At 45.2% G+C, this 27,272-nt stretch overlaps 2 protein-coding genes across 2 annotated transcripts in view; both read left to right on the top strand.

Moving 5' to 3' along the window:
- Positions 1 to 9,383: 9,383 nt before the first annotated feature.
- Positions 9,384 to 24,327, top strand: LOC139478452 (trichohyalin-like). Its single transcript, XM_071260915.1, has 8 exons — positions 9,384 to 9,917; positions 19,207 to 20,287; positions 20,396 to 21,035; positions 21,116 to 21,451; positions 21,682 to 21,975; positions 22,156 to 22,445; positions 22,654 to 22,942; positions 24,084 to 24,327. The coding sequence occupies exons 1-8, from the start codon at positions 9,384 to 9,386 to the stop codon at positions 24,325 to 24,327; spliced, it is 3,708 nt and encodes a 1,235-aa protein (XP_071117016.1).
- An 86-nt stretch (positions 24,328 to 24,413) lies between these two features.
- LOC139478449 (uncharacterized) overlaps positions 24,414 to 27,272 on the top strand; it is a 5,172-nt gene continuing 2,313 nt past the window's right edge. Inside the window, exon 1 of the mRNA XM_071260912.1 lies at positions 24,414 to 24,506. Within this exon, the coding sequence (XP_071117013.1) occupies positions 24,414 to 24,506 (93 nt within the window). The remainder of the gene's footprint in view (positions 24,507 to 27,272) is intronic.

Raw genomic sequence — 27,272 nt, 5'->3', positions numbered from 1 at the left:
ATAAAGTAAGGTGTTCGGACTAAGACGGGTTTCCCGTAATTTGGGTCATGACGGTAATCTACTTTTTCAAATCAACGCCTGTTTTTTAAACTGGGGGCAGCAAAAAACTATACCTCATAGTTGATTTAACATAGGTTAGCAATATCATATCCAAAATATGAAATGTACTGGCGCCTAGTAAGCACTCAAGAATACTTATACATGGTTTTATTTCATTTTAAAATAATTTCATTAAACTATAATTATTTTTTTTCGCACAATACACAACTACTGATAGGAATCTAAGCCATCTTATCTTTGAAATCAACAAATTTGCTTTTTCGGCACAAATGTACAACATTTCAAACATGGTAGGGGTCAAGTGGTTGCAAATTCATTTCTTACCCCAGTTTTCATTGAACCAATTTATTTTTACACAAAATTACCCAGCCACAGATTAGTGTTTACAAACTGTTGCAGGAATGAGTGATGGTTAAATAGACATTATCAAATTTAACAGTTCCTTCGATTTTCTATTACTACCAAAACACTAATAGAAGTTTATATCACAACGAGGTGGTATAAGCGGCACATTTTGACACACATCAAATGCCTCTCTCGATTACACCTGGAGGCACGGATGTCCCGGTTGTGAAAGGAGACGCAAGTTCACGATTCATACTGATGTTGAAAATCCTTTGTTTGTCTGCGTGGATTCCTCCAAAGGTGCAAAAGCCCACCACCGTCGTCATGTTGGACTCTCATAGTAAGCAGCCCCTCTCTGATATAACGGTGTGTTTGTTGTTTAACACAACACTCAGCAATTCCAGCTACATGTCTGTAAATAAACGAGTCTTGACCACACAATCCAGTGACTTATATTGCGAGAAACAATCCACGCCGTCGGGTACGATGACGCTATCAACCAAGTGACCGAGCCTGACCACCCGATCCATTTTTTCGCCTCTTACGACAAGCACAGGTTGCTGAGGATCGATTTTAACCCCGGATACCCAAGATGGTTGTGATATAACTGAATTAATGTTTAAACGGTGTTAAATCTAATCCACTCACTCACACTGCATAACATCTCGTTTCAAGAACAGAACAGAACTTTGTTATTCCACTCATTTTTATGTATATATCATGTTGAGCTTAAGTGAATAGCATATTTGTTTTTGATGGCGACTGTTTGACATTTGTTACATTTATTCTTGTGAAAAATTAACAAGTTTCTTTAAAACTCTATTCTGTTGCATTGTAGTACGGAGATCATATTTCCAATTTTCTTCTCTCTAAAATATGCAGGTATGTAAGAATTCTTAATGTCAAAATAAACATATAAATAAATGATGGTATTCATCACCAAGATCATTGTCAATACACAATGTACAGAAACATTTTTCGATATGTATATTTTCTTCCTTTCTCAATTGGTAATCGTTGACATAAAGTTCTGAAAAAAATCACAGGTTCAAGTAAAGTTGCATGGACAGTTTTAGCAAATAACTTTCAACGTTACTAAATTCTGCCAAGTTCAAAATTATCTGTTATCTGGCTCAACCTGCGACAGTCTCTGTGTATTCAGGGTCGATCTGAGACACTCTGCGTAACCAGGGTCAATCTCTGACATGTCTCAATATAATGAAGGCCAACCCATGACAGTATCTGTGTATTCAGGACAAATCCGTGACAGTCTCTGTATAACCAATAATCTGGAACAATCTCTATGGATTGAAGGTCAATCTGTAACACTTTCTGTGTATTCAGGGTCAATCTGCAAAAGAATCTGTATGCAATAAGGGCCACTTTGTAACAGTTTGTATGTAATCAAGGCCAATCTGTGACAGTTTCTATGTAATAGGGCCAATCTTTGACAGGCTCTATGTATTTGGGGTCAATCTGTGACAGTCTCTATGTAATCAGGGTCAGTCTGTGACAGTCTCTATGTATTCAGGGTCAATCTCTGACAGTCTCTATGTATTCAGGGTCAATCTCTGACAGTCTCTATGTAATCAGGGTCAATCTGTGACAGTCTTTATGTATTCAGGGTCAATCTGTGACATGGTCTTTATGAAATCAGTCTCAGTCTGTGACAGCGTCTTTGTGTAATCAGATTCAATCTGCGACAGTCTCTGATATTCAGACTCAATCTGTGACAGTATATGTGTGTAATCAGGGTTAATCTGTGAAGTCTCTGTGCACTCTCCAGCGCACGAACGTTATCTATAAGACCTGATTCACACGCGCTACGTCCACAGCCATGCCCTTTCACAGCTCAGGTCCGTCGTAGTTAATATGCGCCTTATGATTGATGGATTACGGCGGTGAAGTCTAATTCTGATGAAGGCAATTAGATACGTCACAACTCAGTGCTATGAATACTCTTCGAATTATTAATCCTCGAGCTGACGAATCCAATATGGCCTAATTCGCTTGTGCACATGCACTGCGAAAATGCAATATTTATCATTATCAGGATAGAAATCATAACAAGGGTTTTTAATTGCTTTGAAAACACAGAACGGCTTCTGGTTTTCAGAACATTTCGAAACCGGTGCGGCTATTGTTGCCGATGCATTCCTTCATGCAAGCTGACCAGAAAATATAAGAAATTTCATACGCTGGATAGAAGCTGCTTTTGAAGTTAATTTGCCGTGATGACAAACACTATACCCCCCTCGGAGGGTTTTGTTAGTGTAATCACTGGATGTGATTCATAATGGGAATACGGGGAAATATAATTGTCGATAGTTAACAAGTAATATAGTAATTATCTCCCTTCATATCACATGGTACAAGGATACATTACTCTGGTAATGGACTTTTTTAGAAGTAGGAATTTGGGCAATACAATTACAGCAAAATTAGAATTTTATATTGGTTATGATTTGCTCTGGAATGCTAATTTCCAATAATGAATATTTCACGGCCTGTGATATTCCATACGCAATAGCTATTCCAAGAAGAAATTTATGCAATTTTGCAGAGCTTTTAGTATTTGTCATTCATACCAATAATTAGAGATTGAAGGATGAAAATTCGTAAAATCAGTTATAAGTTAATTTAACTATGTATTCAAATGAGTTGATATAATGCTTATTTTATTCATAAGGGATTTTCAGTACTCCCAACATTAAAAGGAATTAGACTGCTTTTATTCAGAACCAGTGGAATATTAAATGTACAGTGACTTAGTGATTGTGTTTAACGCCATTCAGCAATATTTCAGTGGCCTGTAAATAGTCGAGTCTGGACTTGATAAACCAGTGAGTAGAAGTATAAACAACGATCCACGCTGTCGGGCACGACGGCACTGTCTGACCATCCAATCCTCTTTAGTCGACTCTTACAAGTCACTGAGCCTTTCCACCCAATCCCCTTTAGTCGACTCTTACAAGTCATTGAACCTTACTACCCAATCCTCTTTAGTCGACTCTTACAAGTCATTGAGCCTTACCACCCAATCCTCTTTAGTCGACTCTTACAAGTCATTGATCCTTACCACCCAATCCTCTTCAGTCAACTCTTACAAGTCACAGAGCCTTACCACCCAATCCTCTTTAGTCAACTCTAACAAGTCACTGATCCTTACCACCCAATCCTCTTTAGTCAACTCTTACAAGTCACAGAGCCTTACCACCCAATCCTCTTTAGTCAACTCTTACAAGTAACTGAACCTTACCACCCAATCCTCTTTAGTCAACTCTTACAAGTAACTGAGCCTTACCACCCAATCCTCTTTAGTCGACTCTTACAAGTCATTGATCCTTACCACCCAATCCTCTTCAGTCAACTCTTACAAGTCACAGAGCCTTACCACCCAATCCTCTTTAGTCAACTCTTACAAGTCACTGATCCTTACCACCCAATCCTCTTTAGTCAACTCTTACAAGTAACTGATCCTTACCACCCAATCCTCTTTAGTCAACTCTTACACGTCACAGAGCCTTACCACCCAATCCTCTTTAGTCAACTCTTACAAGTAACTGAACCTTACCACCCAATCCTCTTTAGTCGACTCTTACAAGTAACTGGGCCTTACCACCCAATCCCCTTTAGTCAACTCTTACAAGTCACTGATCCTTACCATCCAATCCCCTTGAGTCAGCTCTTACAAGTGACAGAATCTTACCACCCAATCCTCTTTAGTCGACTGTTACAAGTCACCCAATCCTTTTTAACCTGCTCGTTGGACAAGCATACGATAATGAAGACCTATTCTAATCCGGATTCCCCAAGGCGTTTCAAATTTTTAATATCCCTTAAGGATAACAAAATAACTATCGAGGGAAGATTGTGAGTGAGTAAATTTTGTTTAACGCCTCTTTGCAGTTACTTTAGTTATATCATGGCTTGTCATCCGATTTGTGAGGAAACCCAAACAAGATGCAGGTCTTAGCTGCTTACGACTTTGATGAAACCCATGAACACAGGTATGGTGCTGACAATCCTAGAATCATATTTAGAACGAATCAGGGATTCGAACCCACACTCATTGGTTTCTGGCACCCCTAAGGGGCAAAACTCTGCACAAGGAATTGTGACGCTTTAGACACCTTCGCCCACGGGCTCCCAATGTGTTGACATTGTCACGAGACTGTCTGTCCCCCAAATGCATCATGCGTCATCTGGTTGAGAAGAATCTGATATGTGGAGAATTCACCTCGAGAATCTACAATGAACTGTCGCACATGGACGTAAATCACAGTGTGCGTCCTGAAATCCTAGAAGGGACATTGTCGTCTTGTCGACCTTGAATGAAACACAGTGTCACAAAGCGCGTCATAGCTACAGTATGGCTACGCGCCACCTTATGTCACAGCTGCAATGTCGCGTTTTTAATCATTTAGTACACACTAAAGGGCGACAAAGCTTAAACGCGACATTATTTTCTGGTCAAATATGTCATATTGGCGCCCCATCTAAAATGTATGAAAAACGTCGGCACCACTAGAAAAAATGCAGCATAATCGTTATGTAACATTGTTGCGTTGTCGCTCTTTGGTGGAAACCTGAAGTATTATTCAAAACACGCCACTGCGACAATTGGTCAAACTTGATGTTAAATTATCGCAATGTCGGACATTGGTTTTGGTTTCTGCTTAGTTTTGTAGTTTGCGACAATTGGACAACCTGACAATGTTCCTTCTTGTATTTCATAGTCTCATGACGTTGATGAACGGATGACTTTGTATTATATGACCTATGGTTTGTACATCGTGTCAAATCAGCTGACAGTAATAACGAATTCTTTTCAATATTGACCCCCTTGTCCATAAGGACGCGTGTGACCTATTCACGAACGTCTGCCCCGTGTCTAGAATCAGTCATAAATACATTGGTACTTATTTTCAGCTATTTCATTTCCATCTGTGATCCTTCTCTCCCAACCCTCATATACTGGGACTACTTTCGTGTTCTTCTAATTAGTTAGAAAATGTCGTTTATTTTTGTGACTTTGCCATATTTATTAGTCTAGCGGGAAGCAGTAACAGGGGAAGATGGAACTAGTTAATTCTGCATTAGACCAGGTTTTCGTGCCCTACTTAAAAGCATCCTTGTACATCTATATTCACAGCAACCATGAACTGGCGTGATGGGTTAACATATCTTGTAGCACAGCGGAATGAATTAACGATTTCCCGAGCATAAGACATCTATGCGTCTGATGTCTTAATGTGATTATTCTAAACCTAAATGATTTCTATCTATATTTTAACATTTGGTTAGGACGGCCTCCGTGGTCTTGTGGTAGAGCGTCCGGCCGGAGAGCGGAAGGTCCTGGGTTCGACCCTTGCGTTTCATACCAAATGCGCTCGGCATTAAGGGGCTAAACCAATGAATGAACGGTTCGGAGACAGGATACTGTGTCGAAGAGGGTTATTTATTACACGACGAGTGTACATGGGGGTGCAGTATACGAAGTCGTAACATATGTCGTTGGAGTATATATGAAATTGTACTGGACTTGTATCAGTGTTCGTAGTGGATAGGTGAAAGTAGAAGTAAAGACGGAGTTGTTGTCGATTTTGTTGTAGTGGTTGTAGAACTACATTACTGGTGCCAGTGGTGACAGCGGTAACTATTAATATTAGTTGTGGTAGTGGAGTTATGGTAGTTCTAGTTATGGTAGAAGTTCAGTATAAACTGTCGTAGTAAAGGTTTGCGAAACTGTTGATGTTGCAATAGAAATCCTCGCCAGGTCCTCGTAACGTCTCCGTTAGGTCCTCATCAGATCATCGTCACGTACTCGTCACGCTCTCGACATGCCATTGTCAAGTCCCCGTCATGGTCTCCTCGCGCCCTCGACAGCTTCTTATCACGCCCCATACAAGCTGCCGTCACGTCCTCGCCACGTCATCGCCAGGGCCTCGTCACGTCCTGAACAAGTTGCCGTCACGTCCTCGCCACGTCATCGCCAGGGTCTCGTCACGTCCTGAACAAGCTGCCGTCACGTCTTCGCCACGTCATCGCCAGGGTCTCGTCACGTCCAGAACAAGCTGCCGTCACGTCCTCGCCACGTCATCGCCAGGGTCTCATCACGCCCCATACAAGCCGCCGTCACGTCCTCGACACGTCATCGCCTGGGTCTCATCACGTCCTGAACAAGCCGTCGTCACGTCCTCACCACGTCATCGCCATGGTCTTGTCACGTCCTGAACAAGCTGCCGTCACGTCCTCGCCACGTCATCGCCAGGGTCTCGTGTCCTGAACAAGCCGTCGTCACGTCCTAGCCACGTCATCGCCATGGTCTCGTCACGTCCTGAACAAGCCGTCGTCACGTCCTCGCCAGTTTCTTGTCACTTTCCTCCATGAATAGTGCCAGTGTTAGTTGTAGTACAACTTCATGTCGATGTTCCAGGCTACACACCTTCGGATAGAATAAAGCAACAAGGAGAAAAGTAGGTTGTATATTTGAAACAAGTAAAAGGTAGGTACAATATATTTCTTTACTTTTCCCATAGCAAGAACTGTCAAACCGGTAATTAGTTTTCACTTCAGGACAAACAACATGACTGATATCTGACATTAATGTTCTTTATCCAAACTGCATAAAAACATGATTGGTTTCTTATTTCCTCTTTGTGTTCATGTGACCTTCATGTTCAATTATTTTCAAATTTCAAAGAAATATAAGTTGCCTTTTTCGATTATTCTAATTAGATTTTGAGACACATTATGTACTGGTGGTTAAACTGAACATTTTTGTAATTTTTTATCTTGCCAACATTTGGAAGGGAACGAATAGCTCTTACACGAGATGGATCAAGTCGTATGAAATTCGAAAGGATTTGTTTGATCGTTGTCACGTCAACAACTGTGGGTGAGTCACGTGCGTCATGTTTCAACGAGAAAGATGATGAAACGGCCACACACTTCCCTACCCGTAGAAGCTTCTGTCTGTGTCACAGCATGATGCATTGTAAAATGTGTTCTGTCCAGATGACCTCCAAATGAAATGTGTTCTGTCCAGATGACCTCCAAATGAAATGTGTTCTGACTAGATGACCCCCTAATGAAATGTCTTCTATCCAGATGACCCCCTAATGAAATGTGTTCTGCCCATATGACCCCTAATGAATTGTGTTCTGCCGATATGACCCCCCTAATGAAATGTGTCCTGTCTAAATGGCCTCCAAATAAAATGTGTTCTGACTTGATGACCCCCTAATGAAATGTCTTCTGTCCAGATGACCCCCTAATGAAATTTGTTCTGACTAGAGGACCCCCTAATGAAATATCTTCTATCCAGATGACCTCCAAATGAATTGTGGTCTGACTAGATGACCCCCTAATGAAATGTCTTCTATCCAGATGACCTCCAAATGAAATGTGGTCTGACTAGATGACCTCCAAATGAAATGTGTTCTGACTAGATGACCCCCTAATGAAATGTCTTCTGTCCAGATGACCCACTAATGAAACGTGTTCTGACCAGATGACCTCAAAATGATATGTGTTCTGACCACATGACCTCCTAATGAAATGTGTTCTGCACGAATGACCCCAATGAGGTTTGCTCTATCCAGATGATCAATCAGAGAGATTAATGTGTTCTGCTCAGATAATACCCGAGTGAAATTTGTTACGCCTAGATAATCCACCGATGAGACTTGCCCTATCCAGATCAACCAGTGAGATGAGATAAGAACCTCCAATTAAATTTGTTTTACCCAGATGACCCTCTGATGAGGCTGTTCTACCCAGATGACCCTCTAATGAGACTGTTCTACCCAGATGGCCCTCTAATGAACTATTCTACCCGGCTGACCCTCTGTTCTACCCAGCTGTTCTACCAAGATGACCTCTATTATTAGGCTGTTCTACCCAGATGACCTCTATAATTAGGCTGTTCTACCCAGATGACCTCAAATGAGACTGTTCTACCCGGATGACTCCTAAATAAAATGTCTCCTATCCAGAGATCTGTCTAACCAAATGACCTCCAATGAACTTTCTACCCAGATGACCCTCTGTTGAGGCTGTTCTACCCAGATGGTCCTCTTATGAGGCTGTTCTACCCGGGTGACCGTCTATAATTAGGCTGTTCTACCCAGATGACCTCTATAATAAGGCTTTTCTACCCAGATGACCTCAAATGAGACTGTCCTACCCGGATGACTCCTGAATGAAATGTTTTCTGTCCGGAGACCTCCAATGCACTTTTCTACCCAGATGACCCTCTGATGAGGCTGTTCTACCAAGATGACCCTCTTATGAGGCTGTTCTACCCTGCTGACCCTCTGATGATTCTGGTCTACCCAGATGACCCTCTAATGAGACTGTTTTACACAAAAGATCCTCCAATGAACTATTCCACCCAGATGACCCCCTGATAAGGCTGTTCTACCAAGATGACCCTCTAATGAGGCTGTTCTACCAAGATGACCCCCTAATGAGGCTGTTCTACCCAGATGACCCCCAAATGAACAATTCTACCCAAGTGACCCTCTGATGAGGCTGTTCTACCAAGATGACCCTCTGATGAGGCTGTTCTACCAAGATGACCCTCTAATGAGGCTGTTCTACTCGGATGACCTCCTAATGAACTTTTCTACCAAGATGACCCTCTAATGAGGCTGTTCTACTCGGATGACCCTCTGATGAGGCCGTTCTACCCAGATGATCCTCTGATTTGGCTGTTCTACCCGAATGACCATCTAATGAGGCTGTTCTACCCGGATGAATCTCTGATAGGCTGTCCTACCAAGATGACCCTCTGATGAGTCAGTTCTACCCAGATGACCCTCTGATTTGGCTGTTCTACCCAGATGATCCTCTAATGAGACTGTTCTACACAAATAATCCCCCAGTGAACTATTCTATCCAGATGACCCTCTGATGAGGCTGTTCTACCAAGATGACCCCCTAATGATCTATTCCACCCAAGTGACCCTCTGATGAGGCTGTTCTACTCGGATGACCCTCTGATGGGGCTATTCTGCCAAGATGACCCTCTGATGAGTCAGTTCTACTCGGATGACCCTCTGATGAGGCTGTTCTACCCGGATGACACTCTTATGAGGCTGTTTTACCCAGATGACCCTCTAATGAGGCTGATCTACTCGGATGACCCTCTGATGAGGCTGTTCTCGGATGACCCCCTAATTAGGCTGTTTTACCCAGATGACCCTCTAATGAGGCTGATCTACTCGGATGACCCTCTGATGAGGCTGTTCTCGGATGACCCCCTAATTAGGCTGTTTTACCCAGATGACCCCCTGATGAAGCTGCTCTACCAAGATGACCCTCCAATGATGCTGTTCTACCCGGTTGACCCTCTAATGAGGCTGTTCTACCAAAATGACTCTCTGATGAGGCTGTTCAACTCGGATGACCCTCTGATGAGGCTGTTCTACCCAGATGACCCTCTGATGAGGCTGTTCTACCCAGATGACCCTCTGATGCGGCTGTTCTACACAAATGATCCGCCAGTGAGCTCTATACTATCCATATGCCCCTCAGTGAAAATGTTTTGCCCAGATGATCCTCAGTGAGGATGTCCTGCCCAAATGATCTCCAATGAGACTGTTCTGTCCCTACAAAGACCAAATTTGTGCAAATTGTCCTCCAAAGAGCGGTCAAACTATAACAAAAGTCTTGTTTTCCTTAGCCACGTTCTAGTAAGTCATTGTCAAAGTTTTCTAACCCTTTAGATGGAATCGCAACAACGCGCATTGATTGGGTGATAACCAACGACTAAGGTATGTGTCCCATTACACTGGCAACGTAGAGAAATGAGCACACACATCAGCCACAGACATAGGCTCTATATTCCTGGTATTCCTGGTCAGTATACTGAACCTTTATATAGCCTCCATGAAATTCTGCAAAGGCCGGACCGACTCCGTGGTCTAGTGGTAGAGTGTCCGACCGAAGAGCGGAAGGTATAGGGGGTTCGATTCCCAGCTGCGTCATACGAAAAGATGTTAAAAGATGGTACTTGCTGCTACTCTATGTGGCACCCGGCATAAATGGGCTAAAACCATGACTGGTCGGCTCGGAGTCAGTATACTGGATCTGAGTGGGGTATCTATTTTAAACTGCGGCATGGTATATCAGTGCGCTAGCACTATAAATTCGGTATTAGCCACAAGGCTCCGATTCCATAATGCGATATTATGGTACAACATCTGTCGTACGTCTTCCTTAAGGTTTTCGACAGTCGTAGCGTTAAAGTGATTTTGTACATAAGAATTCTTGACACTCGCTCACTAAATGACCTGAAGATAACTGACTTTGAGCAATAACTGGTGGCTGATTATGAGTAATGATACTAACCAACCGAGCCGGGCCACCCGATGCATCTCATTAATGACGCTACTGTTTACATGACCTTGACCTCTACGTCAATATGTGTGACCCGTATGTAGCCTTGTCGGTAAGATGGCAACTATTCACAGTTGAGGACGTATCACCAAGGGATATGACGTGTGTCGTTTATCAAATTGGTGAGGTGAAATGGGGTTTAAAGTTGCGTCCAACATTAATGCACTTATATTGCGACGTGCATGCACATGTGTGTGTAGCTGCTTGCACTTGTCCGGACTGACGCCGATTTATACTGCTAGCCCACTGAGATACCACGCTGCACTTTAACATGAATACCCCACTCAGACACAAGTACCATCTTCAACAACAAGTACCATCTCTTAACGTCTCTTGGTATGACGCGGCCGGGGATAGAACCTCGGACCTTCCGCACTTCGGGCGGACGCTCTACCACTAGACCACGGAGGCGGGCGTTTATCAAATAAGAAACATAATGTCTTGTATAATGCAGAGACCCTGTCCCAACACTAATAACATATCTTGTCATCCAATGCACATTATTTCTCTGGTATTCTATCAACCTTGTCGCCTTATATGCAACCTCGCATCAGACAGAATCCTTCTTACCGCTGTTATAAGTCGGTTTTCCTCTTCACTAATCTGGTATGTAAATATTCTCTTCAAACAGGTGGTCGGCGGACGCGTGATGGATGAACGCCTCTGTCCCTGATGCTAATGTGGTCCCTCTGATAAAGCTTAATCTCGTGTCAATTTGTCAACGTGTTATTTACATGTTTCAAAACCCCGGTCTCGGATTTGACAGGACGCATCTCTCTATTCGTGGATTTTATCCGATATTAATCCTGACTATAATGAAGTGTTGGGAGACTGATGTCCTGTGCCGCGTCTAGACAGAGTTAGGAACTCGGCTTCTAATTTACAGCCAGAACGCGGAGATGAGGCTGAGTTACGGCAAACATATGACCACTGGCGTTTGGTAATTCATAAGGCCAAACGATAAAATCTCAACTGATTAATATTTGAAAGTGACAAATTATGGCATCGGTTGTTGCATCTCTGCAACAGCGTCAGGATGGTGCTGTGGCTGGATGTAGTTGATGTCTTCCCCGGCTGGCGGCGTCACGGCTCTTCATCAGGGATGCTGGGCACTCGGGGTCATCAACGTGCTAAAATATTTGCATTTTGCCTCATCAATTGACCGTGGATATGCCAAAGGCACTGTTCGCATATGATTCACTTGTTACTAAAAACGACATAAATCTCTGAATCTGACAACCATGTCATACTCACAATCCCCAATATTCAATAAATTGGGAAGTGGGGATATTATTTTTCACATTTATTCCAAGGATAGTTTATAACGCATCTGTGATGCGCCAGTTCTAAGCCATGTGTTGCAATACTGACAGATGACGCCATAGTTCCCCGCCAGCTGGGAAAACAGGAATGCTTTATTGCCACGTGCTGCATGTAAAATGCGTGTAATCGCCATGATGGTGTTCCTTGTCGATGAGTTATCTTTGCGTCATATAGTCGGAATGGAGCGACGTCGCTGAAACGCCGCTTGTTTCAACAGCTGCCTTGTTACGACGTTTGCTCTGGCGACGTGATCAGGGACGACGTCTGTTACACCGTCCAGTTTGCTGTACTTTTATGGTCGATAAAAATCATTCCGAAATTAATTAATGTTCTCTTAATGTTTGTTGGTGTTATTGCAAGCCTGTTGTGAATGCCATTTCATAATTTCATAGCTATTGTGTGTGCGATTGATGTCCTTGGATTAACTGGCGAGACAAGGCGAGGCAGACCGCCCGCAGCAGGAAGAAACATGCCCGATCTGGATGTGCAGAGAAGAATCATTTTCCTTAAAAGAACAATCAGCTTCCTGTGGCTTCCTCTGAATATCCCTTATTTGTCCATTTGTGTGTTGACCAATTTGTGACCATCACGCGAGAGGGTCGGGAGAAGTGCTCTGTTCTCTGCCAGGACTATGTCTGTTCGAGACTGTTTGGGCATAACAGTAGAGGAAAGTCGTGTTTGAGACAGATTTGTCGTTGCTTATGCTGCTAATATTGTACATAATATAATAACTCTTGCTATGTACATCAATCAACGCACTTCCCGAGATACCAATGAAGACAGGAGCCCAGTCTGCGGTGATCATGTGAAGCGACATTTAACACTGACTCATGTACATAATACAGTCAATGTGGAAAATCAGTCAGTTTCCATTAAGGCAATTTACAAAACGCCAAACTGTTTCAGTCATTTACAACTTATTTTTTCATTTATTATATTATGATAACGAATTCCAAACATTTCCATGCTCTGTTTCATTTCCCAGTTACTCAAAATGATAGGATTAAAACAAAACTAAAGTCAATGGATATTTTTGAAATATTTCGGCTTCTGTTGCTGGCATAAGCAGTGATGTGATGTTTTTCAGACCTTTTGAACTTCTTAATAACTTTCAGTCAGTCTGACGGGAAAATAATTGTAAACTAACGGAAATAGTTTGGCGTTTTGTAAACTTACACATTGACTGTAACTACCCGTATGTGAGTTTCAAAATATACTTGTTAAAGTATGTTTTTATAAAAATGTTTCTGACAACACTTTACCCAGTTTACTTCGTTTGCTTCTATTTAGTCTTTAACATAGACAAATATTTATTTTTTTTAAATTAAACTTTTTTTCCAAATTGTCTTTTAATAAATCTCCGGGCAAAAGAAAGCGTACACTTGAAAATTAGATTTGACTTAAAAATTATAAACGTTATCATACCGCTGAAAACTGAAGGTCCAAAACACAACCCGTTGGTTTGGAAGATTTCCGTGCAACAGTAAAAAATCGCTAAACAACTTTTGTACGGTGCCTGTAATGGTATAAATGCATGGATCTTTGCCAAAACATCGCATTCAAGAAAAAGCACAAAATATATGCCACGTTTAACTGCACAACAAAACGTGCATTCGATTATTAAAATTTGAGTGACCTGAGTCAACCAAGGTTATCAAATATCTGGCATAAATGGTTGGCTAGATTCAACCTGAGTTAATCAAGGGTCATCAATGACAACTTAGGACAGTACTCGAAATAAAAGTCATAAAATGCAGCCTTAGATATAATACAAAATGGCCGCCAGGAGAAGAAGAAACACACCACGTGTATTGCTATTAACACACAACTAATATGAGAGGGTAACTCGTGTTTCATTGCTTGACAAAGCTGCCGTTGTACCTTTTCTATTTAATGCAAGTAAAACAAAAATTGAAACATAATGCGGAGAACATCAAAAGGAGATGCAAAATCATCATCAAAGTCGCATTATTGATTCAAAAGTATTTTTTATCAACAATCAAAAGTTAAATTTCCCCGAGGCATATCGCAATATATAATGTTATACTATCAATGCCTGGTTAATTATATTCATCAAAATGCTTTTTTTCACGATCGAATCAATAAATGAAACAAATTGGTTTTAACGATAACGCCACTTGGAGGCTTCTAAGGAGTTCAGTAGTTATGGGCAACTAAGGTCAACCGAAGTAGGACTTAAATCTGTGTCAACATTGGTCATGCAAGGTTAACTTGGGTTGTACCTTAGTCAACACGGGTTCACCTGGGTCGTCCAAATGTTGTTTTTTTAATTTAACGCAACCAGAGACAGAGGGCCGTATGTCTAAAGCATAATGGTTGCCAACCACATCCAGATTGCAAACAAAATTCAACAGTGTACGTGCAACCATCGCCAGAGTGTTTGAATGTTACAGACAGACTGATAGTGCAGAGGACAAGGCAATGACGTCATCAGGTGGCTGACGACATCGATGAGACCTCAAGTCTGGGCCTGCATTGGTGCACTATGAATGTCAGGTATCTATGACCTAACTGATCTTGGCCATACCGTGTCCTGTGCAATTGCGACCTCCATGTCCCTTGAGACGGCATGTGCACGTCACCTGTTGTGAGATACTCATTGATGGGACGCATGTACAATCGTCCATGATACCCGTATCAAATACATCACCATCGAATAACAATTTTTGTTTGATTCATTTTAAGTCTCCATCAAACATGGGTGTATACCTTCTTTTGCCCGGCAGTTAATATAATCGAAAGGAGCCTGGAGAATCAGGTCGTGTGAGGTGCCGCTATTCGCGGTGCAGAGTTACGTCCCTTAGGCGCAACAGGAACCTATGACCGTGGCTTCAAATCCCCGATTAGTAGTGGATATGTTTTCTGGTGTGTCACTTCATACCCGAGGACTCCACCAAAGGTGTAAACGTCGTAGACCTTCGTTGCTAGTCTCTGTCCTGTAAAATCAAGCTGACCACCGTGATATCACTTAGATGTTGTTCAAAGCAGTCGTTTAACCGGCCCAACTTGATAACCTCATTTTCAAAAGATGAAGAAATATAGACTTGCCAATCTATTGTAGACTTGGGAGTTGGGTGTCTTCGGATCTACAACTCTCCACATACAACCATACATGCTCATGTACCGCTAATATTCTGTATGTTTAAGTTTAAGACTCAATCAGAGCCTGATAAAATGATTAACATATGACACAATTAAATGATTAGTCATGAATACGTAATTTTATGTGTAATATCATTAAATAACTTTAAAGTGAACTGGGTTCGTAAACATTCGGAGACTGAGCCCAACAAGACTTTATGTCTCTCGTTGTGATTACACTCTGGAAGGGAAATGCCATGTAGAATTCATGTACCTCTCGTTGTGATTACATTGTAGAAGGGGAATTCCATGTAGAATTCTTTTCGCACTGCGTCCATCATATAACATCCTCGCCTCGCTTGCTGACGGGCTTAATAGCTTTGTTCAGGCGGACAAGGCGTTCGACCTCGGGTCAAAAGGTCGGTGGTTCGAATCCCTTCTCCGGGATCCGGAAAGTTTATGACTGCTATATTTAAATGTGCGTATTATGACCTCAATAGGGGCGGTGGGGCAGCCTAGCGATTAAAGCGTTCGCTCATCATGCCGAAGACCCGGGTTCGATTCCCCACATGGGTACAATTTGTGAAGCCCATTTCTGGTGACCCCGTTCCTCAATGCCAAGTAAACAATTGATTGCCAGTCTCATGGTTTCTCATTAGATGCATATTATTACTCTTTCTAAATCATGTTGTTAAACACCGCCGTCAGCAATATTCCAGCTATTCCATCTATTTCAGTTGGGTTGGACTGTGTCTGGACTAGATATATGACCACTGATCCAGACCACTGGGACACGATGGCAAGAACCTGACCATTCAGTTCACTTTTGGCACCCCTGGAGCGCTACCCCCACAGCGATAGCCCGTTCGCGGAGCTCTCTATACTATCGCTCCCACAGGTCATAGGACGTTATAAATTGGATTGTGTCATATGCACCCATGACAGTTGAACCCGTCAGATTAGATGGTTTCTGTTGAACATCAACTCAACCGTTTTGCTGATAAATAGTAATCAAACACAATACATAATGGATGCCATATTCATGTCGCCATGCCGAATGTTTATCATACTTGGGACGTGATACCAGTTCTGAGCTTGGAATCTCTTGTAACAATTTTTTAACCAATCAGATTCTGACACACATTTATTCGTTTTTCAACTAATCAAATTGCGGCACACTTTCATTCGTTTTGCATTCAATTTGTCTATGTGAGCCCATCTCGCGGACGTTAGCTGCTGAGTTATCTGCCCTTGTCGTCTGCCATGGATTGATTTGAATAGACGTCGTACGATTGTCCCCGATAATATCGAATAGGGTTTCAGTGAAGCTCTCTTAACCTAATCAACCTATTCCATCCCGAAAACAGGTTCGTCACTCCCATCTATCGAGCCATATGAATTAAAAAAGTCCAACACTGTTCATCCCTCGCCGGGTCAAGTCGTTATAAAGTGCATGCCGCCATGGCTAAATCTGCGTCGATTAGCATGTGTACTCCAAGACACAGTGCTTCCAGTGCTCGTTGTTGGTCAAACATTCCCTTCTTTTCTTCAAATCTTAAAGCGATATATGTCCTTGCCACAAAGGGTTGCCACATGTTTGTATGTATCTGGATATTTGGTATTGAGCATACAGGGAAACCAATGGAGTATGATAAAATCTGAATTAAAGAGTCTTGGATTGGGTAATGTGCAGGACCCACTTGCACAAAAAGATCTTAGCGTTACGATGATTGTAACTCTCGGACTCTAACATAGGCTTAAGATAGTCGTAGAGCTAAGATCGCTTTGGGCAAGCGGGCCCAGGTACACGAAGAATTAGAATTCGTAGAATTCGCTTTCATCCGGATAGTTTTCCCAGCGACATTGTCCGAATTAATTACTTGCCAGATCAACGAATCATATTTATGTGTCAATAACCCTTTCATAATATTCTCGCCCCTTATGGTAATCGACCCCCGTGAAGATCCGGGATGGAATTAGTCTTCAGCAACCCATGCATGTTTTAAGAAGCTACAAACGGGATCGGGGGGTCAGGCTCACTGACTTGGTTGATGCATGTCATCGTATCCCAGTCGTGTCGATCGATGCTTATGACGTTAATCACGGGGTTGTCTGGTCCAGACTTGATTATTTACAGACCACCGTCATAGAGTTGTAATACTGCTGAGTGCGGTGTTAAACAACACACAAACAGACAAATACTTATTTTAATCGCCCGGAATGTTCGGGTTCCGAATTAACGGTGTCTGGAGTAACTGGGTTTTATTTACAAAAAATGTCATGTATTTCAGTCGGAGCAGGGTGGGACTGTTTTCTGACATAGTCGTCTAATTGAAAGCTCAGATTTGAAACCAAGATGTAGCTGTATTTGCATATATCTACATGTGACATGTGGCCGGAATGTTAAATCTTCTGATGTTGTATTAAAATTGTCTTTCACAATTTGAAATTCACTTCAATGGAAGTTTTAGATATGTCTTAGTTAATTAGGAATCACACAATGGATTCTAAGCTTAGGCCCGGGGCCTATTCCCCACATGGTACAATGGTTGAAGCACAACTCTTTTCTTTTCTTTTTCCTTTTTTATGCCCACAGCTTTTTGTAGTTTGGTTTAGAATCTACTCTCCATCTACCGCTTTTAGAGTACTTGGTACTATAAACCATATGTCTCATACCGCTTACTGAACACCTGGGCCTATAAACCATATGTTTCCTACCGCTTCTAAATCACCTGGGACTATTAACGCTACGACTCTTAACACTTACTGAGAACCTGGGACTATTAACGCTACGACTCTTAACACTTACTGAGAACCTGGGACTATTAACGCTACGACTCTTAACACTTACTGAGAACCTGGGACTATTAACGCTTCGACTCTTAACACTTACTGAAAACCTGGGACTATTAACGCTTCGACTCTTAACACTAACTGAGAACCTGGGACTATTAACGCTTCGACTCTTAACACTTACTGAGAACCTGGGACTATTAACCACGTGTCTCATACCGCTTACAGAGCACCTGGGACTATTAACAACGTGTCTCATACCGCTTACAGAGCACATGGGACTATTAACCATACGTCTCATACCGCTTATAGAGCACCTGGTACTATTAACCATACGTCTCTTATTGCTTACAGAGCACATGGGACTATTAACCATACGTCTCATACCGCTTACTGAGCACCTGGGACTATTAACCATACGTCTCAAACCGCTTATAGAGCACCTGGTACTATTAACCATACATCTCATACCGCTTATTGAGTACCTGGGACTATTAACCACGTGTCTCATACCGCTTATAGAGCACCTGGTACTATTAACCATACGTCTCATACCGCTTACTGAGCACCTGGGACTATTAACCATGCGTCTCATACCGCTTATAGAGCACCTGGTTCTACTAACCATACGTCTCTTATTGCTTATGTAGAGCATCGTGTAATACATAACATACTAAACTAAAATATAACATACTAAACCGCTTAAAGAAAGCCTGGTGAGTCAGACCCCACACCATATCTCGACCACAGGGATTTGTTCTGTCACATACATTCCAGTCTATATCAATCAGTTGTGTAAACTTGATTATGTTTTTCGTCTTACATTCGGTGACCGGACTCAGTAGAGGTGGACAATGGTGCCACACTGCGCCATCTTCCCCTGTTTACAGCTGCCTGGTATTTCCAGCAGCGGCTTCTGTAAGCTTGATTAAGACGAGAAATGAAAGTAACTGTGAGGACCATGTTATTCCGAATGGGCCATTTAACCAGCAAGACCTTGAAAGTCTGGGCCGAGAAGGACGTAATTTACTGTGATCAATTATGCCGTACCTCGGCGTGGAAACGGTGCCTCACACAATGTATCCTGGGTAATAGGCACACACCACACATAAATTACACTGGGGTGACACGGGGGCAGGATATATTGGACACGCTGCTTTATTTGCTGCTCATCAGGGTTGTATAATAAGGAAGGAAGAAGTTAATGAAGGCTTTCAGAGGAAAGGAGGAGACGAGCCTGAAGAGGAGAAGGCAGAGACGCAGAAGATGGCGAGTGGAGGAGAAAATGGTGGAGACGAAGATATTGATAAGAAGATGACGGCAAGAGCGGGATGGAAAAGAAGAAGAGGTCAAGAAAGGAAGGGGAAGAGACGAAGAGGGCAAGAAAGGAAGTTGGGCAGGGAGTGGAGGTGGAAGAGAAGAAGGGGAGGTGGAAGAGAAGAAGGGGAGGTGGAAGAGAGGAAGGAGGCAAGAAGGAGCGGTGGAGGAGAAGGGAAGGTGGAAGAGAAGAAGGGGAGGTGGAAGAGAAGAAGGAGGCAAGAAGGAGAGGTGGAGGAGAAGGGAAGGTGGAAGAGAAGAAGGGGAGGTGGAAGAGAAGAAGGAGGCAAGAAGGAGAGGTGGAGGAGAAGGGAAGGTGGAAGAGAAGAAGGGGAGGTGGAAGAGAAGAAGGGGAGGTGGAGGAGGAGAAATGGAGGTAGAAGAGAAGGGAGGTGGAGGAGAAGAAGGGGAGGTAGAAGAGAAGAAGGGGAGGTAGAAGAGAAGAAGGGGAGGTGGAAGAGAAGAAGGGGAGGTGGAAGAGAAGAAGGGGAGGTAGAAGAGAAGAAGGGGAGGTGGAAGAGAGGAAGGAGGCAAGAAGGAGAGGTGGAGGAGAAGGGAAGGTGGAAGAGAAGAAGGGGAGGTGGAAGAGAAGAAGGAGGCAAGAAGGAGAGGTGGAGGAGAAGGGAAGGTGGAAGAGAAGAAGGGGAGGTAGAAGAGAAGAAGGGGAGGTGGAGGAGGAGAAATGGAGGTAGAAGAGAAGGGAGGTGGAGGAGAAGAAGGGGAGGTAGAAGAGAAGAAGGGGAGGTAGAAGAGAAGAAGGGGAGGTGGAAGAGAGGAAGGAGGCAAGAAGGAGAGGTGGAGGAGAAGGGAAGGTGGAAGAGAAGAAGGGGAGGTGGAAGAGAGGAAGGAGGCAAGAAGGAGAGGTGGAGGAGAAGGGAAGGTGGAAGAGAAGAAGGGGAGGTGGAAGAGAAGAAGGGGAGGTGGAGGAGGAGAAATGGAGGTAGAAGAGAAGGGTGGTGGAGGAGAAGAAGGGGAGGTAGAAGAGAAGAAGGGGAGGTAGAAGAGAAGAAGGGGAGGTAGAAGAGAAGAAGGGGAGGTGGAAGAGAAGAAGGGGAGGTAGAAGAGAAGAAGGGGAGGTGGAAGAGAGGAAGGAGGCAAGAAGGAGAGGTGGAGGAGAAGGGAAGGTGGAAGAGAAGAAGGGGAGGTGGAAGAGAAGAAGGAGGCAAGAAGGAGAGGTGGAGGAGAAGGGAAGGTGGAAGAGAAGAAGGGGAGGTAGAAGAGAAGAAGGGGAGGTGGAGGAGGAGAAATGGAGGTAGAAGAGAAGGGAGGTGGAGGAGAAGAAGGGGAGGTAGAAGAGAAGAAGGGGAGGTAGAAGAGAAGAAGGGGAGGTGGAAGAGAGGAAGGAGGCAAGAAGGAGAGGTGGAGGAGAAGGGAAGGTGGAAGAGAAGAAGGGGAGGTGGAAGAGAGGAAGGAGGCAAGAAGGAGAGGTGGAGGAGAAGGGAAGGTGGAAGAGAAGAAGGGGAGGTGGAAGAGAAGAAGGAGGCAAGAAGGAGAGGTGGAGGAGAAGGGAAGGTGGAAGAGAAGAAGGGGAGGTGGAAGAGAAGAAGGGGAGGTGGAGGAGGAGAAATGGAGGTAGAAGAGAAGGGAGGTGGAGGAGAAGAAGGGGAGGTAGAAGAGAAGAAGGGGAGGTGGAAGAGAAGAAGGGGAGGTAGAAGAGAAGAAGGGGAGGTGGAAGAGAAGAAGGGGAGGTAGAAGAGAAGAAGGGGAGGTGGAAGAGAGGAAGGAGGCAAGAAGGAGAGGTGGAGGAGAAGGGAAGGTGGAAGAGAAGAAGGGGAGGTGGAAGAGAAGAAGGAGGCAAGAAGGAGAGGTGGAGGAGAAGGGAAGGTGGAAGAGAAGAAGGGGAGGTAGAAGAGAAGAAGGGGAGGTGGAGGAGGAGAAATGGAGGTAGAAGAGAAGGGAGGTGGAGGAGAAGAAGGGGAGGTAGAAGAGAAGAAGGGGAGGTAGAAGAGAAGAAGGGGAGGTGGAAGAGAGGAAGGAGGCAAGAAGGAGAGGTGGAGGAGAAGGGAAGGTGGAAGAGAAGAAGGGGAGGTAAAAGAGAAGAAGGAGAGGTAGAAGAGAAGGGAGGTGGAGGAGAAGAAGGGGAGGTAGAAGAGAAGAAGGGGAGGTAGAAGAGAAGAAGGGGAGGTGGAAGAAAGGAAGGAGGCAAGAAGGAGAGGTGGAGGAGAAGGGAGGTGGAAGAGAAGAAGGGGAGGTAGAAGAGAAGAAGGGGAGGTGGAGGAGGAGAAATGGAGGTAGAAGAGAAGGGAGGTGGAGGAGAAGAAGGGGAGGTAGAAGAGAAGAAGGGGAGGTAGAAGAGAAGAAGGGGAGGTAGAAGAGAAGAAGGGGAGGTGGAAGAGAAGAAGGGGAGGTGGAAGAGAGGAAGGAGGCAAGAAGGAGAGGTAGAAGAGAAGGGAGGTGGAGGAGAAGAAGGGGAGGTAGAAGAGAAGAAGGGGAGGTAGAAGAGAAGAAGGGGAGGTGGAAGAGAGGAAGGAGGCAAGAAGGAGAGGTGGAGGAGAAGGGAGGTGGAAGAGAAGAAGGGGAGGTGGAAGAGAAGAAGGGGAGGTGGAAGAGAGGAAGGAGGCAAGAAGGAGAGGTAGAAGAGAAGGGAGGTGGAAGAGAAGAAGGGGAGGTGGAAGAGAAGAAGGGGAGGTGGAAGAGAAGAAGGGAAGGTGGAAGAGAAGAAGGGGAGGTGGAAGAGAAGAAGGGGAGGTGGAAGAGAAGAAGGGGAGGTAGAAGAGAAGAAGGGGAGGTGGAGGAGGAGAAATGGAGGTAGAAGAGAAGGGAGGTGGAGGAGAAGAAGGGGAGGTAGAAGAGAAGAAGGGGAGGTAGAAGAGAAGAAGGGGAGGTAGAAGAGAGGAAGGAGGCAAGAAGGAGAGGTAGAAGAGAAGGGAGGTGGAAGAGAAGAAGGGGAGGTGGAAGAGAAGAAGGGGAGGTGGAAGAGAAGAAGGGAAGGTGGAAGAGAAGAAGGGGAGGTGGAAGAGAAGAAGGGGAGGTGGAAGAGAAGAAGGGGAGGTGGAAGAGAGGAAGGAGGCAAGAAGGAGAGGTAGAAGAGAAGGGAGGTGGAAGAGAAGAAGGGGAGGTGGAAGAGAAGAAGGGGAGGTGGAAGAGAAGAAGGGAAGGTGGAAGAGAAGAAGGGGAGGTGGAAGAGAAGAAGGGGAGGTGGAAGAGAAGAAGGGGAGGTAGAAGAGAAGAAGGGGAGGTGGAGGAGGAGAAATGGAGGTAGAAGAGAAGGGAGGTGGAGGAGAAGAAGGGGAGGTAGAAGAGAAGAAGGGGAGGTAGAAGAGAAGAAGGGGAGGTAGAAGAGAAGAAGGGGAGGTGGAAGAGAAGAAGGGGAGGTGGAAGAGAGGAAGGAGGCAAGAAGGAGAGGTAGAAGAGAAGGGAGGTGGAGGAGAAGAAGGGGAGGTAGAAGAGAAGAAGGGGAGGTAGAAGAGAAGAAGGGGAGGTGGAAGAGAGGAAGGAGGCAAGAAGGAGAGGTGGAGGAGAAGGGAGGTGGAAGAGAAGAAGGGGAGGTGGAAGAGAAGAAGGGGAGGTGGAAGAGAGGAAGGAGGCAAGAAGGAGAGGTAGAAGAGAAGGGAGGTGGAAGAGAAGAAGGGGAGGTGGAAGAGAAGAAGGGGAGGTGGAAGAGAAGAAGGGAAGGTGGAAGAGAAGAAGGGGAGGTGGAAGAGAAGAAGGGGAGGTGGAAGAGAAGAAGGGGAGGTAGAAGAGAAGAAGGGGAGGTGGAGGAGGAGAAATGGAGGTAGAAGAGAAGGGAGGTGGAGGAGAAGAAGGGGAGGTAGAAGAGAAGAAGGGGAGGTGGAGGAGGAGAAATGGAGGTAGAAGAGAAGGGAGGTGGAGGAGAAGAAGGGGAGGTAGAAGAGAAGAAGGGGAGGTAGAAGAGAAGAAGGGGAGGTGGAGGAGGAGAAATGGAGGTAGAAGAGAAGGGAGGTGGAGGAGAAGAAGGGGAGGTAGAAGAGAAGGGAGGTGGAGGAGAAGAAGGGGAGGTGGAAGAGAAGGGAGTAGGAGGAGAAGAAGGGGAGGTGGAAGAGAAGAAGGGGAGATGGAGGAGGAGAAAGGGAGGTGGAAGAGAAGAAGGGGAGATGGAGGAGGAGAAAGGGAGGTGGAAGAGAAGGGAGTAGGAGGAGAAGAAGGGGAGGTGGAAGAGAAGAAGGGGAGGTGGAGGAGGAGAAAGGGAGGTGGAAGAGAAGGGAGGTGGAGGAGAAGAAGGGGAGGTGGAAGAGAAGAAGGGGAGATGGAGGAGGAGAAAGGGAGGTGGAAGAGAAGAAGGGGAGGTGGAGGAGAAGAAGGGGAGGTGGAAGAGAAGAAGGGGAGATGGAGGAGAAGGGAGGTTGAAAAGAAGAAGGGGTGGGGTGGAATTTGAGGAGAAGACGTAGGCAATTAGTGGACGTGGAGGAGAAGGGGAAGAATAGAGAAGTGGACGTGGAGGAGAAGAGGTAGAGACGATGGAGAGAAGGGAGGTTGAAAAGAAGAAGGGGAGGTGGAAGAGAAGAAGGGGAGGTGGAAGAGAAGAAGGGAAGGTGGAAGAGAAGAAGGGGAGGTGGAAGAGAAGAAGGGGAGGTGGAAGAGAAGAAGGGGAGGTAGAAGAGAAGAAGGGGAGGTGGAAGAGAAGAAGGGGAGATGGAGGAGAAGGGAGGTTGAAAAGAAGAAGGGGTGGGGTGGAATTTGAGGAGAAGACGTAGGCAATTAGTGGACGTGGAGGAGAAGGGGAAGAATAGAGAAGTGGACGTGGAGGAGAAGAGGTAGAGACGATGGAGGAGAAGGGAGGTTGAAAAGAAGAAGGGGAGGTGGAAGAGAAGAAGGGGAGGTGGAAGAGAAGAAGGGAAGGTGGAAGAGAAGAAGGGGAGGTGGAAGAGAAGAAGGGGAGGTGGAAGAGAAGAAGGGGAGGTAGAAGAGAAGAAGGGGAGGTGGAGGAGGAGAAATGGAGGTAGAAGAGAAGGGAGGTGGAGGAGAAGAAGGGGAGGTAGAAGAGAAGAAGGGGAGGTGGAGGAGGAGAAATGGAGGTAGAAGAGAAGGGAGGTGGAGGAGAAGAAGGGGAGGTAGAAGAGAAGAAGGGGAGGTAGAAGAGAAGAAGGGGAGGTGGAGGAGGAGAAATGGAGGTAGAAGAGAAGGGAGGTGGAGGAGAAGAAGGGGAGGTAGAAGAGAAGGGAGGTGGAGGAGAAGAAGGGGAGGTGGAAGAGAAGGGAGTAGGAGGAGAAGAAGGGGAGGTGGAAGAGAAGAAGGGGAGATGGAGGAGGAGAAAGGGAGGTGGAAGAGAAGAAGGGGAGATGGAGGAGGAGAAAGGGAGGTGGAAGAGAAGGGAGTAGGAGGAGAAGAAGGGGAGGTGGAAGAGAAGAAGGGGAGGTGGAGGAGGAGAAAGGGAGGTGGAAGAGAAGGGAGGTGGAGGAGAAGAAGGGGAGGTGGAAGAGAAGAAGGGGAGATGGAGGAGGAGAAAGGGAGGTGGAAGAGAAGAAGGGAGGTGGAGGAGAAGAAGGGGAGGTGGAAGAGAAGAAGGGGAGATGGAGGAGAAGGGAGGTTGAAAAGAAGAAGGGGTGGGGTGGAATTTGAGGAGAAGACGTAGGCAATTAGTGGACGTGGAGGAGAAGGGGAAGAATAGAGAAGTGGACGTGGAGGAGAAGAGGTAGAGACGATGGTGGAAGAGAAGAAGGGGAGTGGAGGAGAAAGAGGACCCCGTGGCGATGCAGTCATGGTAGAAGCTTACGTTTGGTGCCTCCAGATCGGCATTACATCAGTAACAAAGCTACACGCTGATCGCCAGTCGATGGGTATAAATCAACAATTTCCTTGAGATGTGATGGGCGCGATGAAGACGGGGCGGGAGTGAGAGAGAAGGAGGGGTTGTAAGACGGAAGAAGAGGACGTTGATTTACTGACTGGAGAAGTAGACATAACTACGGAGACGTATAGACGGAAGGATCGAAAAACGGACGAGAGGTACTCTAATAGCTTCAATAAAAATCAGCGCCCTTGAGGACTTTTTAACTGATGGTGTGATTATCCCCAACTCTGTATGTTGAAATAGACATCCCATTAACGCATCACTCGTACTCCTTGTACGACATTGACCTGGCCATAGGTTCCGTCACGTGTTTGGAGGAGAAGAAAGATAAACACAGAAATCCGGGATGTGTCAGTTTTGTACCGACACTGTGCCGTTGGCCTATTTCCGTATGAGATCAGAGTCAGAATAAAACTATATTCCGTTCAACAAAAAACCCTAATATGTAAAAAAGGACATAATGCGTTTACCGTTCGTGTTTTGTAGAATGTAAATTTTACGGCATAGCAGTGTGAAAAATCAAACCATTGCGATTAGTTTTTCTTCGAGACGGAGTCTCCTGGCGAGGAGCGATTTAAAAAGCCTATGCTTCAATTGGGGTTTAGCGTGAACAAAACGTGGTTCTTAACATGGTTACGGGTTATGGAGGAGACACTGCAGCCAATAAACAATGGACGTCTAAGAACAATTATGTAACGTCTGTGAACAGACCGTTACTCTGTGAGGAAACAACACGAAACAGAAATGGAGTGGAGAGGAATGACTCACTTTGAAATAGACTCCATGATTGACAACTAATTAAGCCGTTGCCAGATTTAAAGAAGTTTTAAGGAAGACATAATGGGTGCTCAACATGCTTTACCAGGCGGAATCGCGCCTCCCAAACACATTCTCAGCTCAACATATGTCAGCCTAACCGGTGTGGAGGTATTACACGCGCCCATCTCGTAAAGGGGCCTTGCGCGGACTGGGAATTACTCTCGGATTAAAATATCACCACTTAGAATTACAACGGACTGGTGAGAAACGAACCCTCCCCTGATTAATGCCAGAACAGTGGACAGCCCGCTTCATCATTGATTTCTCTCTTTGATTAATTTGAATTTAAAGTTGCCTCTAATTAAAGAAATTCATTAAGATGACTAGGGCAGGGGGAATAAAACAAAATCACTCCAATGCTATTAGCGTTTGCCACTCAGGATGTTTTTCCTCGTTCCAAGAACTGATAGTTCCGTAATGGCACAAAAGCCTGCATATCATCCTGTATTCTGGACAGTGGTCCCGGCTTAACCCTACAAGTGGCTTTAAACCCATAGTGTCAAAGCGTTCATGAAGAATTGGATTATTTGAGGGCATTGTCTTTAGAATAAACAGAAAACATCCAAATTAATATACTATGATTCAAGTATGGATGATCAACTTGTGGGGTGGGGTGGGGTGCGGGGGGGGAGAGGGGGGGGGGTTGTTGGCGATGCTGAATACTTTGGTTAAATTACAGGTTCATGGTTTGCTGGAGTTGACACCAGATGTCGCGGAAAGGAGAAGAATGCCCTGCCTTGCCGGTTGAACCCATCGGAAGGAGGAGAATGCCTTGCCCTACCGGTAGAACCCTTCGCATGGAGGAGAATGCTCTGCCCTACCGGTAGAACCCATCTCAAGGAGGAGAATGCCCTGCCCTATCGGTAGAACCCGTCGCAAGGAGGAGAATGCCCTGCCCTACCGGTAGAAACCCATCGCATGGAGGAGAATGCCCTGCCCTACCGGTAGAACCCGTCTCAAGGAGGAAAGTGCCCTGCCCTATCGGTAGAACCCGTCGCAAGGAGGAGAATGCCCTGCCCTACCGGTAGAACCCATCTCAAGGAGGAGAATGCCCTGCCCTACCGGTAGAACCCATCGCATGGAGGAAAGTGCCCTGCCCTATCGGTAGAACCCGTCGCAAGGAGGAGAATGCCCTGCCCTACCGGTAGAACCAATCTCAAGGAGGAGAATGCCCTGCCCTACCGGTAGAACCCATCGCATGGAGGAAAGTGCCCTGCCCTATCGGTAGAAACCCGTCGCAAGGAGGAGAATGCCCTGCCCCTACCGGTAGAACCCATCGCACGGAGGAGAATGCCCTGCCCTACCGGTAGAACCCATCGCATGGAGGAAAGTGCCCTGCCCTATCGGTAGAACC

This window comes from Haliotis cracherodii, unplaced genomic scaffold (assembly GCF_022045235.1).
Source record: "Haliotis cracherodii isolate W230 unplaced genomic scaffold, xgHalCrac1.p SCAF_4, whole genome shotgun sequence".
Classification (NCBI taxonomy): domain Eukaryota; kingdom Metazoa; phylum Mollusca; class Gastropoda; order Lepetellida; family Haliotidae; genus Haliotis; species Haliotis cracherodii.
The sequence above is the reverse complement of the archived record's forward strand: the minus strand, read 5'-3'. Positions and strand labels throughout refer to the sequence as shown.